Source organism: Neolamprologus brichardi, chromosome 7 (genome assembly GCF_056152115.1).
Source record: "Neolamprologus brichardi isolate AB-2024 chromosome 7, ASM5615211v1, whole genome shotgun sequence".
Lineage (NCBI taxonomy): Eukaryota > Metazoa > Chordata > Actinopteri > Cichliformes > Cichlidae > Neolamprologus > Neolamprologus brichardi.
The window spans coordinates 26806093-26822315 of NC_142110.1; the positions used below are offsets into that span (position 1 = coordinate 26806093).

The 16223-nt window shown below is 39.6% G+C and overlaps 1 protein-coding gene across 1 annotated transcript; it reads left to right on the plus strand.

The window, feature by feature from the left end:
* Positions 1-975: 975 nt before the first annotated feature.
* Positions 976-15461, plus strand: LOC102787706 (homeobox protein DBX1-B-like). The gene is made up of 4 exons (XM_006782235.3): positions 976-1608; positions 2104-2187; positions 6099-6301; positions 13451-15461. The coding sequence occupies exons 1-4, from the start codon at positions 1254-1256 to the stop codon at positions 13733-13735; spliced, it is 927 nt and encodes a 308-aa protein (XP_006782298.2). The 5' UTR covers positions 976-1253; the 3' UTR covers positions 13736-15461.
* The last annotated feature ends 762 nt before the right edge of the window (positions 15462-16223 follow it).

A 16223-nucleotide genomic window follows, 5' to 3' on the forward strand; every position in this document is an offset into this window, starting at 1 on the left:
CTTTTCTTCTTATGGTATTTCTTTTTTTTCATCCACTTTCTTTTTTCTTTCTGTCTTATTTCAGCTTTGACATTGTTATTTTCCACATGCATCAATGTAAATAATAATAATATAAATTAATACATAAATAGATAAATAAAAGAAAAACAAAAACAAGGAGAGTTTATAGAGTGTTTCTTGGAAAAACGTGTTTGGCACAACAGTGTATTCGGATCATAATTCTAAATGCAAAAGCTGCAAGAGGCTTTAAAAAAGGCTCAATCATGTTGATTATGTTGTTTTTTCCAAAGTAAGTTAAAGAACAATTTGTACCAAAGCAGATGAGAGGATACTTTTTTCTGTCTCTTAACAATATAAACACAGTCCATTTTACTTTAATTAAAGCTGTCACCAAAAGGTAAATGTAATGGTGAAACAGAATTTACAACCCAACAAAAAGTTGATTTATAATCACTTTATAACAATATTCTAACTGAATATGGTCTGCTGTCGGCCATTGACGGTAACATGCCTTTGATTTGCTCTCCATAGCTCTCCTGTACTGTAAACAAACAACCATGATTATTGGACCAGAATAGGAAACTGAGATGGTACATGAGCTCCTGGCTTGCAACTAACTTACACCAGCAGACATTCAGCTCAGAAATTAGCTAATATTCTCTAACAATCTAGTCCAAAAAAGGTAAAATTTTTAGCCTGTTTAGAGAACAAACCAACACTTTTTTCTTCTTTTTTCTTTTTTGTTACTTCGCAGCAATTTGCATTTTTCCTGGCTAATGCTTACAGGTAAAATGTGTTCCGAAACTGAATAACAGATATGCCTCTTCATCTCCTTTTTTGTGGGGACATCTTATTTATCAATTACAAGCCACTGCGTAGATGTTGGCGCAGGCGTGAGTGCATTAGTAATACCATGACATCAAGAACACTGGACTTGAGTTGTAACCTCTACTGGCTCCAGCAGGGAAACTGGAATATAACACTTGAAAAGTTTTATTTTTAGAGGTCCTGTGATGAAATTTATGGGTGTTTGAGCACTCCCATAAAGGGTGTAAACTCGCCAATGAGGCAGAGAGATGGGCTGAGGGTTGAACTTGTCCGCGCGCACACGTTTGTGCACACGTGTGTGCGTTTTTCTTTGTGGAATCGGTATAAAAACCTACGAGGACGAAGAGCCACCGAGCAGGTCACTGGACTTCCCTATTTCTCCTGAAAAATCTCTGCTGGACAACAGGAATTTTGTTCGGACAACTATGATGTTTCCCTGCGCTGCTCTGTCGCCTACTCTTTACCCGGGTTTCCTGCGTGTCCCTGCTACTCTCTCCGCGTCACTGAGCGAATCGGCGGCTCAGGGAAGAGGAACCGGCTTTCTGGTAGAAGATCACATAAGCCAACATGTCGGATACATACATCGAACTTTCTCGTCCCTTAGTTCCGGAGACATTCTGCCGTTCAGTGCGGGGTCAAGGTCCTTTCCACGTACAACAGAACCAAGCACGGAGACATCCGGTCAACTCAGCCGCAGCAGCCCCGGATCTGTGTACGCGGCCAGCCCGGACTACCTGAAGTTCGGCGTCGGTACGATCCTGGCACCTTCTACATGGAGTCGTGAGTTTCTGATACTGATCTCTTTCTCTGCCCCTCTCTCACTAAATTTAACATATACATTTACACACACACAAACACACACAGAGCGATCTGTATTAACTTATCGGAGACTTGAAAAGTGCTGTTAGTGAATGAATTAGCATAAAAATATTGTTTATTATTATTGTCTTATGATTTTTTATTTATTTCTACAAACAATTAGCAGTGTATTTCACTACCACGTAATTAAAAGTAAAGAAAAAATGGTAAAAGTAGGGGTGACGAATTCAGGCCTTCATTCAAAAGTAAAAGCAAAGTGTTTAACTTTTAACCAATTTAATGAAAGTTAAGCAATGGACACGTGAACACCAATCGTCCAATACAGTCGTCTGATGAGGTTAGATCTGAGCTGTCCTTTCAGTGGCACTGCTATTAACAGTCATCTGTGTATATATATCTCTTTACATGTTAAAATCCTAATCTGCCTGTGGATGCGAATCTGTTTTCTGTTTCCAGTCCAGAATCTTCAGACAAAGTCGCTCTCTCTGCCTTTTTTAGACAGAAGCCTTTATCCTTACATCAGAGCCTCTGATTTCACAGGTAGGTGGACTATGAATGTTTATGTTGTTTTTTTAAACAAAGGATTTTTGATTTTGATTTTTGCAGCTTGTAAACTACTATATAATGTGTGTGATTTGAAGATATAAGGGAGAAAACATGACTTTGACTCTTGACTCATAATCACATTTATTTTCTGATGGGCTCTAACTAAAGCATACTTGATGTACACTTAAAGTGTTTTGATTGTTCAGTGAGAAAAGAAATGCATTCACTTTGTTACGATATTCACACCCACATCATATGGCTACAAACAGACACTAAATGAAATGAAATGCCTGGAAAATAATGGGCCTGGATATTTTGCATTTCATGATCCTTTGGCATCGGCGCCTCCAAAGAAATTATTTAATATTAGAGATGTTGACATATAGTTTTGTAGTTAACTGATATCAGGCTGATATTTACCTATGGAAATATCACATCCATTTTCCAAGATACTGTGATGCAGAGATGAAAGATTTTAGAACACCTCAGTTATTCATGGAGAATTCTTCCCTGTAACATTTGGGAATACAATCTTATACAATCAGTTATAGCCAACTAAAATAGGAAGGCTTTAAATTAAAATTATGGCACCAAATATTTTTGTGCTAATAATTTTTAATTGATTTTATTCACACAGAATTGGTGTCTTATGTGTGTTTTTTGTTTATTCAGTTTAATTTAATTTAATGTATCCCTTCTTTCCATTTATTTTGAGTAATAAAGATGGTATTAATTAAATTAAAGAGGTCTTTCCAGCATTTTTAATTTCTCTTTGATATTTGGGCATATATTTGTAAAAACAAAGAATTACCAGATTTTTTTCACCTTATTTTTGTTTTTAAGAAAAATAAGAGCCACATATGAGGATATTTGTTTAAAATTTTGATAGAACAGTGTCAGTATAATGTCCTTGTAAGTGGATATCAGGCCCTTGAGTATTTTGGTCTAAATAACCCAAAATGCATGCATGAACTTGAGTTACATAATGATCGGGTTGGCTGTAGCTCAGGAGGTAGAGCAGGTCATCTACTAATCGAAAGGTTGGTGGTTTGATCCCTGGCTGATCCAGTTTGCATGCCAAATATCCTTGGGCAAGATACTAACCTGAAGTTGTTCTCTGATTCTTCCATCTGGCTGTGTGAATGTTAGATAGAAAACACTTAAGCATGGAAAAAAGTGCTGGTATGAATGGGTGAACGAGGCATTTTGTGCTCGAGTGCTTTGAGTGCTTAGGTAGAAAAGTGCTATATAATAAACAGTCAATTTACCATAATACATAAAAACAGTACACCATTACACAATTGCAGTTCTGGTACACAACATTCCTTTGTCATAAAGCCGACAAGTCTTCCAGCTAAATTGCATTGGTTGTTAGTACCAACCATCTGAATTTCAGAGGAGCACATGGAGTGGTGATAGCACAAATACACGTGCCTTTATACCACAATACTAAAGTTGAAGTCTCATGTGTTTTTGTTTGGTTTGTTTTTCTTCTTCTTTCTCCTCATTATCTATTATTCCACTCATTATATATTATTTAGTAGACAATCATTATTTAATTTAAAAAATGCCCTTTTACAGTTTACAAAACCTAATTTTTCTGGGTAACAAGTTCTTACCCATCTAAAGGCTATGACACCAGCTGAGATTTTATATGCTCTTATTCACATAACTTGATTTTTAAATGTTAGTAGTTGATTTTATTTTGTTGGTAGTTGTAATACAATGACGAAAGATGTACCCTTAGGCCCCCTCCTCAATTTGGAGATGGTTTTCTCTTTTCACATCACCTCCTTGACTTGAAACAAGAAATCACTGTGAACTTGAATGCTCGTTAAAGTCAGTGCTGTAGTTCAGACATTTGCTCTGCTGCTCTGACTGTAATGAACTGAAGGATGTTCAGTCCTGTAGCTGAAGATGAGACATTGAAATGGTCTTTATGAGAAACAGAGAAATGTCACTGGTCTGTTCAGTCACTAACTAATTACCATTACTCTGTTTTTTTTATGAGTATCATACTGTAAGAGCAACAAGCTGGACTCTTGTTCAGCTCCTGTGCAGAGGTTATTATTAAATATGTGCAAACAGCAGCATCTTTTCTCACTCTCCACATCTGTAACCACAGTAACACCAAATTTAAAAAGCCTACACTTCAACAACCCCCCATTAACGGCAGATTTAACGTAGTTTTAACGGAAGATGAATAACTGAGGATTGAAAATGTTTCTGTAGTATTGTTCACTCAAACTGCCTGTAAAATAAGTTCCAGGTTCTGATATCTCAGTTTGTCACTAACACAGCTTATGTATACAAAGTAAAAGAAGCTGGATTAAAATAGCAGTGCCTAATATTTATGTAGTCAAAATCTATGTTGAATTTTTCTTCTGATGAATTTTTCTTCTGATGAATTTTACAGCACAGATTCTGTATATTTATTTATAGATTTTTTTTAAAGAGTTTTTTTTTTTTACCTGAATATTTGAAACCAAGTTTGAATTATTCTTAATGAGGTATTGTTTACAACGTTACATGTGCAGTGCTCTGTACAGCTTACATCCTGGGAGAAATAATATGAAGCATTAATAGATGCCCAATACTCAGGCAGCAGCTCAAATACGTGTGATAGTACCTTCATATGTTTCTCTGTTTTCCTGCAAGTGACCATGATACAGCGGCATGATTGAACTAGTACTGGAAACCTACTCCATCATCTCATCTTTGCAGATCTCCTTTTAAAAAACACCAACTACTCAAAAGTAAATACTATACTGGACAATCTGTTAGTATATATGGCTTACATGCAGCTAATATGTCAGCTGTCAGCAGAACTGTAGAACTGAAAAAATGTAAGAGCAGAACTTAAGATGCTAAAGTGTGTGAGGACAGAGAAAGATCAGCTTTATTTCAGATTTGAGGGAAAAACTTCGCACTTCACGGCTTGTGATGATTTTTTCTTTGCTCCTTTGCAGGAGCTACCCTCAGATTCAGACCTCAGCATCACCCAGTGACAACAGACAAATCTTCCTATATGTTCACTTTGTATTCTAACTTTTAAAAAGTACCACATTGCGTGCTGTCAGTGAAAGCTGCAATTGTTTTATTGATAACATTAAAAACAAAGAGTCAAAGGGATTAATCATCCATGTAACTGTGTCACTATATAGGAGCGTGAGCAATTACTCAGTTTGGTGTTTTAAGAAAGCTGCTGATCAGACCTGAGACTAGTCATCTGCATGAAGAAGACTTGAAATTTTCCCTGACAGCACGTAGTAGAACCTGATGGCAGGTCAAAGGTTAATTTGTATGTTGAATTTAAAAGTTTTATCTGGAATTCTTTTACTGTGTTCTTCCAGGAGTGTGTTGATTTAAGGTAAAGTAATTCGATCATTTTGTACCAGAGTAATCAGAGAGGAAAATATAATGTATAATATAGATATTTTTTAAATATATAACTTTCTACAGGACTGCATAGAACATTATTATTTAAAAGTCAAGAGCCTCTGTGCATTATGCAGTCCCGGTCAAACGTTTAAAAACACTTGAAAAATGGCAAAAAATCATATTTTGCATGGTTGGATGTTAACAAGTTTCCAAGTTGAGCTTCAACATGCAACAAGAAGAAATTGGAGTGAGACAAAACATTTCTTTGAGCATGCAATTTATTGAAAACAACCCTTAAACTGAAATATGCTGTTTTACCACTGATGAAAAGTTTAGGACCACGTGCTCAAAAAAAGGCATGTGGTCTTAAACTTTTGATCAGCTGTAAAACAGCCTGTTGCTCAAAAAATGTTTTGTCTCACTCCCATTTTCTTGTTGCATTTTTTTTCTTGTAGATGTCGAGAGTACCCAATCATTGCCCGACTCTTAAAATCTCCTGTTTCTCTTATGTTTTGTCCATCTAGCCTCTGCCTCTGTGGTTCCTGTCCCAGGAACATTTTCATGGCCCCTAAGCCCCAGAGGGAAGCCCAGGAGGGGCATGCTGCGGCGGGCTGTGTTCTCAGACCTCCAAAGAAAAGGTTTGGAGAGAACCTTCGAGAAGCAAAAATATATTAGCAAACCAGACAGGAAGAAGCTCGCCAGTAAACTGGATCTTAAAGACACCCAGGTACACACCACATCATGGTTTTGGACCATTACTAACACTGTGATGGCTTCAAAAACGTTTTTTCTTTTTCCTCAGGCAAATCTCTGTAGATTTTATGACACACTTATTCAGTCATGGCCATGAAGAATCTTGTACAATAGTAAAAAAAAAAATTAACACTCAGTTGATTATATTTTTGGAAGATATGCAAAAGTTGTCTGTAAAGGTTCTCAGTTATCCAGGGCATTGTAGTCTAAGGAGCTTGGAAAGAAAAGCATCTGGAGCATCTTCAAGAAACTTAAAGAAGTCCAGATGCTTTTCTTTCCAAGCTCCTTAGACTAGATGCCAAAGTTATTTTTCTTTGGAATAGTGATAAAGGTTATGAGATAATTACAAATTTCAGTAAATGGTATTTGTGCTATTAAAACATGTTTATGTGGGAACAGTGGTTCAAGTTCTCCTTCGCAGTAGGAGGCAGCACGGTGGCACGGTGGTTAGCACTGTTGCCGCACAGCAAGAAGGTCCTGAGTTCAATTCCACCATCAGGTGGGCATTCCTCGCTGCACTGTACAGCATACACCACATTGTTAAGTTTGTGTTTTGGAGTTTTGTCCAGAATGCCCAGACCTCTACATTGGAGAAACCAAACAGCCACTTCACAAGTGCATGGCACAACATAGAAGAGCCACCTCCACGGGGTTTAAATCTGGGACTCCCCACCATTTGACCTTAGAACTGAAGACGCTTCTTGGATGAGAGGTGAAATGTCTTCAAACAACTTAAAGAAGTCCAGACGCTTTTCTTTCCAAGCTCCTTAGACTACGATGACCTGGATGACTGAGAACCTTCACATACATATCTTAGAAAACCTTTTTATTAAATATGTACATATTTTTCATTTTAGCCTGAGTGCAATCAAAGCACTGCCAGTGTCAAGCATGTTCCACACCTCTATTGCCAAGGAGTTGCAGCTGCACTGTTGCTAGTAACTATCATTGTGATAATCTGAGAATCAGGTGGTGGACACTGGAGGTGAAGGGAGCTTTTAGGCTGAAGAAGGATTGGGCTTGGTTAGACTGTGGGTCTCTAGAGGTAGCTGCAGCTCTGGCAGTGGCTGATGCGAAAAATCAGATGTGGGAGAAGTTTCGGTAGACCATGGAAAAATACTTTTGGTCGACCTCACAGCAATTCTGGCAAACTTTCAGACAACTCAGAAGGGGGAACTGGTGCTCTACTCACACTTAATACAACTGTCCTGGGGATGCTACTGACCTCAACTGAGGATATAGTAAAGGATCTCCTCAATCCCAGTGTCAAGCTATGTGTAATAGAAGCAGAGTCTGTGGATGAAGGGGACTAGTGGCCTCTTACTGGGAGTGACGTCACAAATTTAGTTGATCAACTGCTCAGTGACAGGGCCTCTGGGATAGATGATGTTTGCCCAGACTTCTTTAAATCTCGGGATGTTGTGTGGCTGTCCTGGTTGACATGTCTTCCCAATGCTGTGTGCAGGTCTGAAGCGGTGGCTATGGATGGGCATACTGGGATGTTGGTCCCCCTTTTTAAAGTAAGGGGACTGGAGGGTGTGCTCAAATTACAGGGAGATCACATTCCTCAGCCTACTTAGAAAAGTATTTGTTTAAATTTTAGGAATCTTGGGGTGTTGTTCACAAGTGAGGGTAGAGTGAAGCATGAGACTAACAGATGGATTGGCTCTGCACAGGCTGTACTAATGTGTTGTGGTGCAAAGAGACCTTAGTTTAAAGGTGAAGCTGTTGATTTACCAGTCAGTTTAATTCAATTCAATTCAATTCAATTTTATTTATATAGCGCCAAATCACAACAAATGTCGCCTCAAGGCGCTTCATAGATACAGAGAAAAGCCCAACAATCATATGACCCCCTATGAGCAAGCACTTTGGCGACAGTGGGAAGGAAAAACTCCCTTTTAACAGGAAGAAACCTCCGGCAGAACCAGGCTCAGGGAGGGGCGGCCATCTGCTGCGACCGGTTGGGGTGAGAGAAGGAAGACAGGATAAAAGACATGCTGTGGAAGAGAGACAGAGATTAATAACAGATATGATTCAATACAGAGAGGTCTATTAACACATAGTGAGTGAGAAAGGTGACTGGAAAGGAAAAACTCAATGCATCATGGGAATCCCCCGGCAGCCTACATCTATTGCAGCATAACTAAGGGAGGATTCAGGGTCACCTGGTCCAGCCCTAACTATATGCTTTAGCAAAAAGGAAAGTTTTAAGCCTAATCTTAAAAGTAGAGATAGTGTCTGTCTCCCGAATCCAAACTGGAAGCTGGTTCCACAGAAGAGGGGCCTGAAAACTGAAGGCTCTCCCTCCCATTCTACTTTTAAATACTCTAGGAACAACAAGTAGGCCTGCAGAGCGGGAGCGAAGTGCTCTAATAGGGTGATATGGTACTACAAGGTCATTAAGATAAGATGGGGCCTGATTATTTAAGACCTTGTATGTGAGGAGCAGGATTTTGAATTCAATTCTGGATTTAACAGGCAGCCAATGAAGGGAAGCCAAAACAGGAGAAATATGCTCTCTCTTTCTAGTCCCTGTCAGTACTCTTGCTGCAGCATTTTGGATTAACTGAAGGCTTTTCAGTGAGTTTTTTGGACATCCTGATAATAATGAATTGCAGTAGTCCAGCCTGGAAGTAATAAATGCATGAACTAGTTTTTCAGCATCACTCTGAGACAGGATATTTCTAATTTTAGAGATGTTGCGCAAATGGAAGAACGCAGTCTTACATATTTGTTTAATATGTGCGTTGAAGGACATATCCTGGTCAAAAATGACTCCAAGGTTCCTCACAGTGTTACTGGAGGCCAAGGTAATGCCATCCAGAGTAAGAATCTGGTTAGATACCATATTTCTAAGCTTTTCAGCGCCGAGTACAATGACCTCAGTTTTATCTGAGTTAAGAAGCAGAAAGTTAGTGGCCATCCAAGTCTTTATGTCTTTAAGACATTCCTGCAGTTTAACTAATTGGTGTGTGTTATCTGGCTTTATGGACAGATAGAGCTGGGTGTCATCTGCATAGCAGTGAAAATGTATGCTATGTCTTCTAATGATGCTGCCTAGGGGAAGCATGTATAATGTAAACAGAATTGGTCCTAGCACTGAACCCTGTGGAACTCCATAATTAACCTCAGTGTGTGAAGAGGACTCTCCATTTACATGCACAAATTGGAGTCTATTAGATAGATATGATACAAACCACTGCAGCACAGTACCTAAAATACCTACAGCATGTTCTAATCGCTCTAACAGGATATTATGGTCAACAGTATCGAATGCTGCACTAAGGTCAAGAAGGACAAGCACAGAGATGAGTCCACTGTCAGAGGCCATAAGAAGATCATTTGTAACCTTCACTAAAGCTGTTTCTGTGCTGTGATGAACTCTGAAACCTGACTGAAACTCTTCAAATAAACCATTCCTCTGCAGATGATCTGTTAGCTGTTTGACAACTACTCTTTCAAGGATTTTTGATATGAAAGGAAGGTTGGAGATTGGCCTATAATTAGCTAAGACTGCTGGGTCTAGAGATGGCTTTTTGAGTAAAGGTTTAACTGCAGCCACCTTGAAGGCCTGTGGTACATAGCCGATTATTAGAGATAGGTTGATCATATATAAGATCGAAGAATTAATCAATGGCAGGACTTCTTTGAGCAGTTTTGTAGGAATGGGGTCTAAAAGACACGTTGATGGTTTGGAGGAAGTAATTATTGAAGTTAACTCAGAAAGATCGATTGGAGAAAAAGAGTCTAACTTAACATCAATGGAGCTAAGAGTAGCTGTAGATAATATTACATCTGTGGGATGATTATTGGTAATTTTTTCTCTAATGATAAAAATTTTATTTGTGAAGAAGTTCATGAAGTCATCACTAGTTAACGTTAAAGGGATGGTTGGCTCAAAAGAGCTCTGACTTTTTGTCAGCCTGGCTACAGTGCTGAAGAGAAACCTGGGGTTGTTCTTATTTTCTTCAATCAGTGATGAGTAGTAAGCTGTTCTGGCTTTGCGGAGGGCTTTCTTATAAAGCAACAAACTATTTCTCCAGGCTAAATGATGATCCTCTAAATTTGTGACACGCCATTTCCTCTCCAGATTACGAGTCATCTGCTTTAGGGTACGTGTTTGAGAATTATACCACGGGGTCAGGTACTTCTGATTAGAGACCTTAGTTTTCACTGGAGCTACAGTATCCAGAGTCGTACGTAGTGAGGAGGTGAAATTATTAACAAGATAATCGACCTCTGTTGGGGTAGCGTTCAGATAGCTGCTCTGCTCTGTGTTGGTACAGGGCATTGACGATGATAACAGTGGCTGGATTATATTCTTAAACTTAGTTACAGCGCTTTCAGAAAGACATCTACTTTGATAAAGTCCACTCTCCACTGCTGCGTAATCAATTATTGTAAATGTAAATGTTATCAAGAAATGATCAGACAGGAGAGGGTTTTCAGGAAACACTGTTAAATGTTCAGTTTCTATGCCATATGTTAAAACAAGATCTAGAGTGTGATTAAAGTGGTGGGTGGGTTCTTTTACATTTTGAGAGAAACCAATTGAGTCTAACAACAGATTAAATGCCATGTTGAGGCTGTCATTTTTAGCATCAACATGGATGTTAAAATCACCCACAATAATTATTTTATCTGAGCTCAGAACTAAATTAGATATAAAGTCTGAGAAATCAGACAGAAACTCTGTGTAAGGCCCAGGTGGACGATAGATGATAACAAGTAAGACTGGTTTCTGAGTTTCACAGCTGGGGTGGACAATGTTAAGCATCAGGCTTTCAAATGAATTAAAAGTCTGTCTTGGTCTTTCATTAATTAATAGACTGGTGTGAAAAATTGCTGCCACACCACCCCCTCGACCTGTGCTTCGAGATTTCTGGTAGTTAGAATGACTCGGGGGTGTTGATTCATTTAAACTAACATAATCATCCTGCTGCAACCAGGTTTCTGTAAGGCAGAGTAAATCAATTTGTTGATCAATTATTAAGTCATGTACTAACAGAGACTTGGAGGAGAGAGACCTAATATTTAATAATCCACATTTCACTGTTTTACTCTTTGGTTCAGATGTGGATACTGTATTGTTCTTTCTTTGTAAATGTTTAAGTTGTTTGTTGCTGGTTTTTAGTTTGTTTTTTGTCTTTTTGGAAGCAGACACAGTCTCTATGGAGATGGGTTTTTGGGGGGGTAGCAGGAGGAGGGAAGCTGCAGAGAGGCGTGTAAGACTGCAACTCTGCTTCCTGGTCCCAACTCTGGATAGTCATGTTTTGAGGGGTTTAATAAATTTGTCGATATTTCTAGAAATGAGAGCTGCTCCATCCAAAGTGGGATGGATGCCATCTCTCCTAACAAGACCAGGTTTCCTCCAGAAGGTTTGCTAATTATCTATGAAGCCCACATCATTTCTGGGACACCACTCAGACAGCCAGCAATTTAAGGAGAACATGCGGCTAAACATGTCACTCCTGGTCTGATTGGAGAGGGGACCAGAGAAAACTACAGAGTCCGACATTGTTTTGGCAAAGTTACACACCGATTCAATATTGATTTTAGTGACCTCCGATTGGCGTAACCGGGTGTCATTACTGCCGACGTGAATTATGATTTTATTGAATTTACGTTTACCCTTAGCCAGCAGTTTTAAATTTCCTTCAATGTCGCCTGCTCTGGCCCCTGGAAGACAATTGACTATGGTTGCCGGTGTCTCTAGCTTCACATGTCTGAGAACAGAATCACCAATTACCAGAGTTTGACCCCCAGCGGGTGTGTCACCGAGTGGGGAAAAATGGTTAGACACATGAACAGGTTGGTGGTGTACCTGGGGCTTCTGTTTAGGACTATGCTTCCTCCTCACCGTTACCCAGCCGCCTTCTTTCCGCAGCTGCTTGGGATTTGCCGGGGAACAGCTAGCGGGGCCTACGCTATCTTCGGCTGCACCAGCTACAGGGGCCTGGCTAGCTAAGGGTGAGAGAAGGGTGCAAAGCCGAGTCTCCAGATCAGTAATCCTGGCCTCCAGAGCTGCAAATATGCTACATTTGTTACAGATATCATTACTGCTAAAGGAGGCCGAGGAGTAACTAAACATCTGACACAATGAGCAAGAAAGTGCAGAAGGGACAGGTGAAGTAGCCATGGTGCTAACGGGTCGGCTACGAGCTAAGCTAGCGAAACAGTACAGAGACAGTGAGTGAATACTTTGGCTATAAATTAGGTAGTGAGTACACAGAAAGTGTGCTTCGGATGAAGCACGTGAAGATTATACTGTGAAAAAAAAGAATGTATTTAAAAGTTGTTAATTAAACTGCTAAGCAAATAAGCTACTCAGAAACACCACTGTGTTTGAGCAGGAACAGGAAGCGATACTATACCACAGAGCGAGCGAACACCAAGTGACCCTTATGCTCCTACCCTCAACTGTAATCATAAGCTCATAAACTCGGAGAGAAAGAATGAGGTTGTGGATACAAGTGTAGTTTCCTACAAAGGGTGGCTGGGCTGTCCCTTAAGAGAAGGTGAAGAGTAGAGCAGCTGCTCTTCCACATCAAAAAGGATGATTCCTTGACTCCTCCTAGGTAAGTTGTTTCAGCCATATCCTACGGAAAGGAGGTCCTGAGGAAGATCCAGGTCTCGCTGGAGAGATTGTATTTCTAGACTGCCTGTGAAACCACTTGAAGAGGTGACTGGGGTTATGGAAGTTTAGGATTCTCTGTTTAAGGTGATTGCAAACACAAACTCAGATAAGTTGTAGAAAATGGATGGATGTACAGTACATAATAAATAAAAAACCTACAGTCTCTCCTTTATTTACCTTTCTTTTAAAGTGGTGTAGGTTCTCTCCACTGTTGCCAACTATTTGCTCATAGAATATTATCTGCTCAGGGATGGTCTGTTATATTTCTGGCCTGTGGGAGGGTGAGTGGAAATAAATCAGAGAAAAGGGAAGTACGGAGAATGCTTTGGTGCTTTTCTTTGGTTTGCTGCTACATATGAAAAAAAGTATACATTAAATACTGAAAGAGCAGGAACTTACCAGCTGGCCACCATTAGTAGTTCAAACTTGAATCACAGAGATATTTTCTACTTGATGTTAACCTATTTTTTGTATCATGTGAAGGTGAAAATCTGGTTCCAAAACCGCAGGATGAAATGGAGAAACTCCAAGGAGAGGGAGCTGCTGTCAACGGGCGGCTGTCGGCAGCAAACCCTCCCCACCAAAACCAATCCCCACCCAGATCTCACTGATGTGGGCAGCACGTACAGCCACAGGCTGAGCAGGATTGCACCATACAACCATGAGTCGCATCTCTGTTGTCATCATCGTAACCCTTCAACTCTATCAGAGTCAGGCAAACAATCAGAACTGTCACAGTCAGACAGTGAAGAAATCACAGTTTTATAAGAGATTCAGATTAATGGAGTATTCCTAGAAGATGATGGAAGTAAATGAATTAGCTCTCCATTTTGCCCTCTATTTTTTTGTACAGTGTTGTGTATATTACCTTTATAGCATATCTGCACACACTAATTAAAGTATACTGAGCACTTTTAGATTTAATATTTGTAGTTTTTTTTTAACTTTAAATATACAAAATGTTCTTTCATTCATATTTGTATTTGTTGCATTCTCTCTCACACACAAAAGAAATAGAAAAATTTAAAAAACTCATTTAAAGTGTCATGTCAGGTGTCCTGTCTACCTTATCAAATTATGAACACAATGCCAACAACACAAAGAAAGTCGGAAAAACAATCCAAAGGGTTTTTAAAACAATCTGCTCTATGATTCTACTGTAGAAGCAAGTAGGTTAATTCCAAGGAGAGGGAGGGTAGCAGACAATTACACCACAACAGCGAACAGTCAATATGTGACTCCAACATTACTGGAGGGCAAGGTAAAGAGTAAGCATCTGATTAGATACCATATTTTAAAGGTTATTAGGGCCAAGTACAGTATCCTCAGCTTTATCTGAATTTAGAAGCATGAAATTAGAGGTCATCTGTTCTTTATGCCTTTAAGACATTCATGCAGTTTAATAATTAGTATAGTTATTTGGATTAATGGATGGGTAAAGTTAGGCTTATTTTGAATGGCAGTGAAAATACATGCTATATCTTCTAATGATACTGACTAAGGGAACCATGTATAACATAAATTACTCCTAGCACGGTTGGCCGCAAGGTGGTTGGTGCAAGCTGGTGGACACTAGAGGTGAAGGGAGCCATCAGAGAAGCAAAAACTTGGGTGTGGGAGAAAAGTTTTTTCTATGGCCTAAGTAATTGCTTTGAGACTTTCGTAAGGCATCAAAGCAATTATGGCAAACCATCAGGTGACTCAGGAAAGTCCTGCTCTGCCAACATGGTGGAGTGCTGCTGACTTCAACTTAGGGTATTGTTAGGTGGTGGTAGGAGTGAAGTTGCGGAGGCACCTAAACAGCTTCTTGGTAGCAGAGCCTGCAAGTGGATGACTTCCTGAAGCTTGGGTGTTTGCCCAACCACCCTACATGTGTTTTGTGGACTTGGAAAAGACAATTGACTGTGTCCCTCAGAGTATTCTGTGCAAGGTGCTTCGGCAGTCTGGGGAGTCTGTTTTTTTTGGATGTGTGGTTCTAAACTGTTAATCAGCTGTACAACAGCCTGTTTCAGTTTAAGGCTACGTGTACACTAATCTGGATAAATTTGAAAACGGCTAAAAAGGCTCCGCGTCCACACTATCATTTTCAATCGTTTCCGAACAGTTATTGATCCACACCGAAACGACGGAAAACGCTTAAATAAATAATAATAAATAAATACAATTTTATTTATATAGCACCTTTCAAGATAAAATCACAAAGTGCTTTACAGAGGCAGAAAACAGACATTAAAATCTAAAACAAAACAAAATCAACCATAAGCGAGTTTAAACAAATAGGTTTTTAACCAGTTTTTAAAAGACATGACTGAGTCCACAGATCTCAAACTCAAAGGGAGTGAGTTCCAGAGTCTGGGAGCCACTGATACAAACGCTCTGTCACCTTTTGTTTTTAACCTTGTATGCGGGACAGCCAGCAACCCCTGGTCACAAGACCTCAGGGACCTGCTGGGGTGATAGGAAAGAAGAAGATCACTTATGTAAGTTGGAGCTACACCATAAGTCATGATTATGATCTTAAATTGGATCCTGAACTTGACAGGGAGCCAATGCAGTTGAATCAGCAGGGGAGTGGCATGGGAGTATTTGTGATGCTTTGTCAGAAGCCTAGCAGCAGCATTCTGAACACCCTGCAGTCATTCCAGGGAGGCATTACTTAAGCAAGTAAACAAGGAATTACAATAATCTAAGCGAGATGAAACAAAAGCATGAATAATCATTTCCAATTCGGAACGTGACACTTACATTCCTGTTTTGTGCATGCATGAAATGAAGGACAATTCGACCTGCGTCATTTCTGTCTGTTGTTTATTTACTTTCCGGCTCTTTGAAAGGTCGTGCCAAAATGTTGAGAAAAAGCACCGAGTGTTTTAAATGGTCTGACAATGAGGTGGAGTTGTCGCTGTGAGTAACACAAAAGTACAAAGTTGCAAAGGCGAGTGAGAGTTAAAGAATTTGAAGAAAAGCTATCTGGAGCATGTACAAACTGATATTAATCTTGTCTAGGGCTGTCAAATTTGAGAGCAAACAAAACAAATGCAGTATAATGCCCTCCGCTGTCTTAGTTTATTATTTTAATTGGTCACATGACTGCATCGTTTGACTAAAATATGTCATCGTTTCCGAAAGCCTGTGGTTATGCAGTCCACACTGTGATGTGAAAACGGCATTTTCAAATGTATCCGCTTTGGAGAGCTTTGGAGCCGTCTCAGTGTGGACGGAAGGACAAAACGGAGAGAACAAGATGTGTTTTCAA

Bases quoted from the DNA above. Each gene is read 5' to 3' on its own strand.
- LOC102787706 (XM_006782235.3), top strand. From the start codon at position 1,254: ATGATGTTTCCCTGCGCTGCTCTGTCGCCTACTCTTTACCCGGGTTTC. The intron at 1,609-2,103 runs GTGAGTTTCTGA...TTCTGTTTCCAG, and splicing joins GGCACCTTCTACATGGAGTC to TCCAGAATCTTCAGACAAAG. The intron at 6,302-13,450 runs GTACACACCACA...TATCATGTGAAG, and splicing joins TGGATCTTAAAGACACCCAG to GTGAAAATCTGGTTCCAAAA.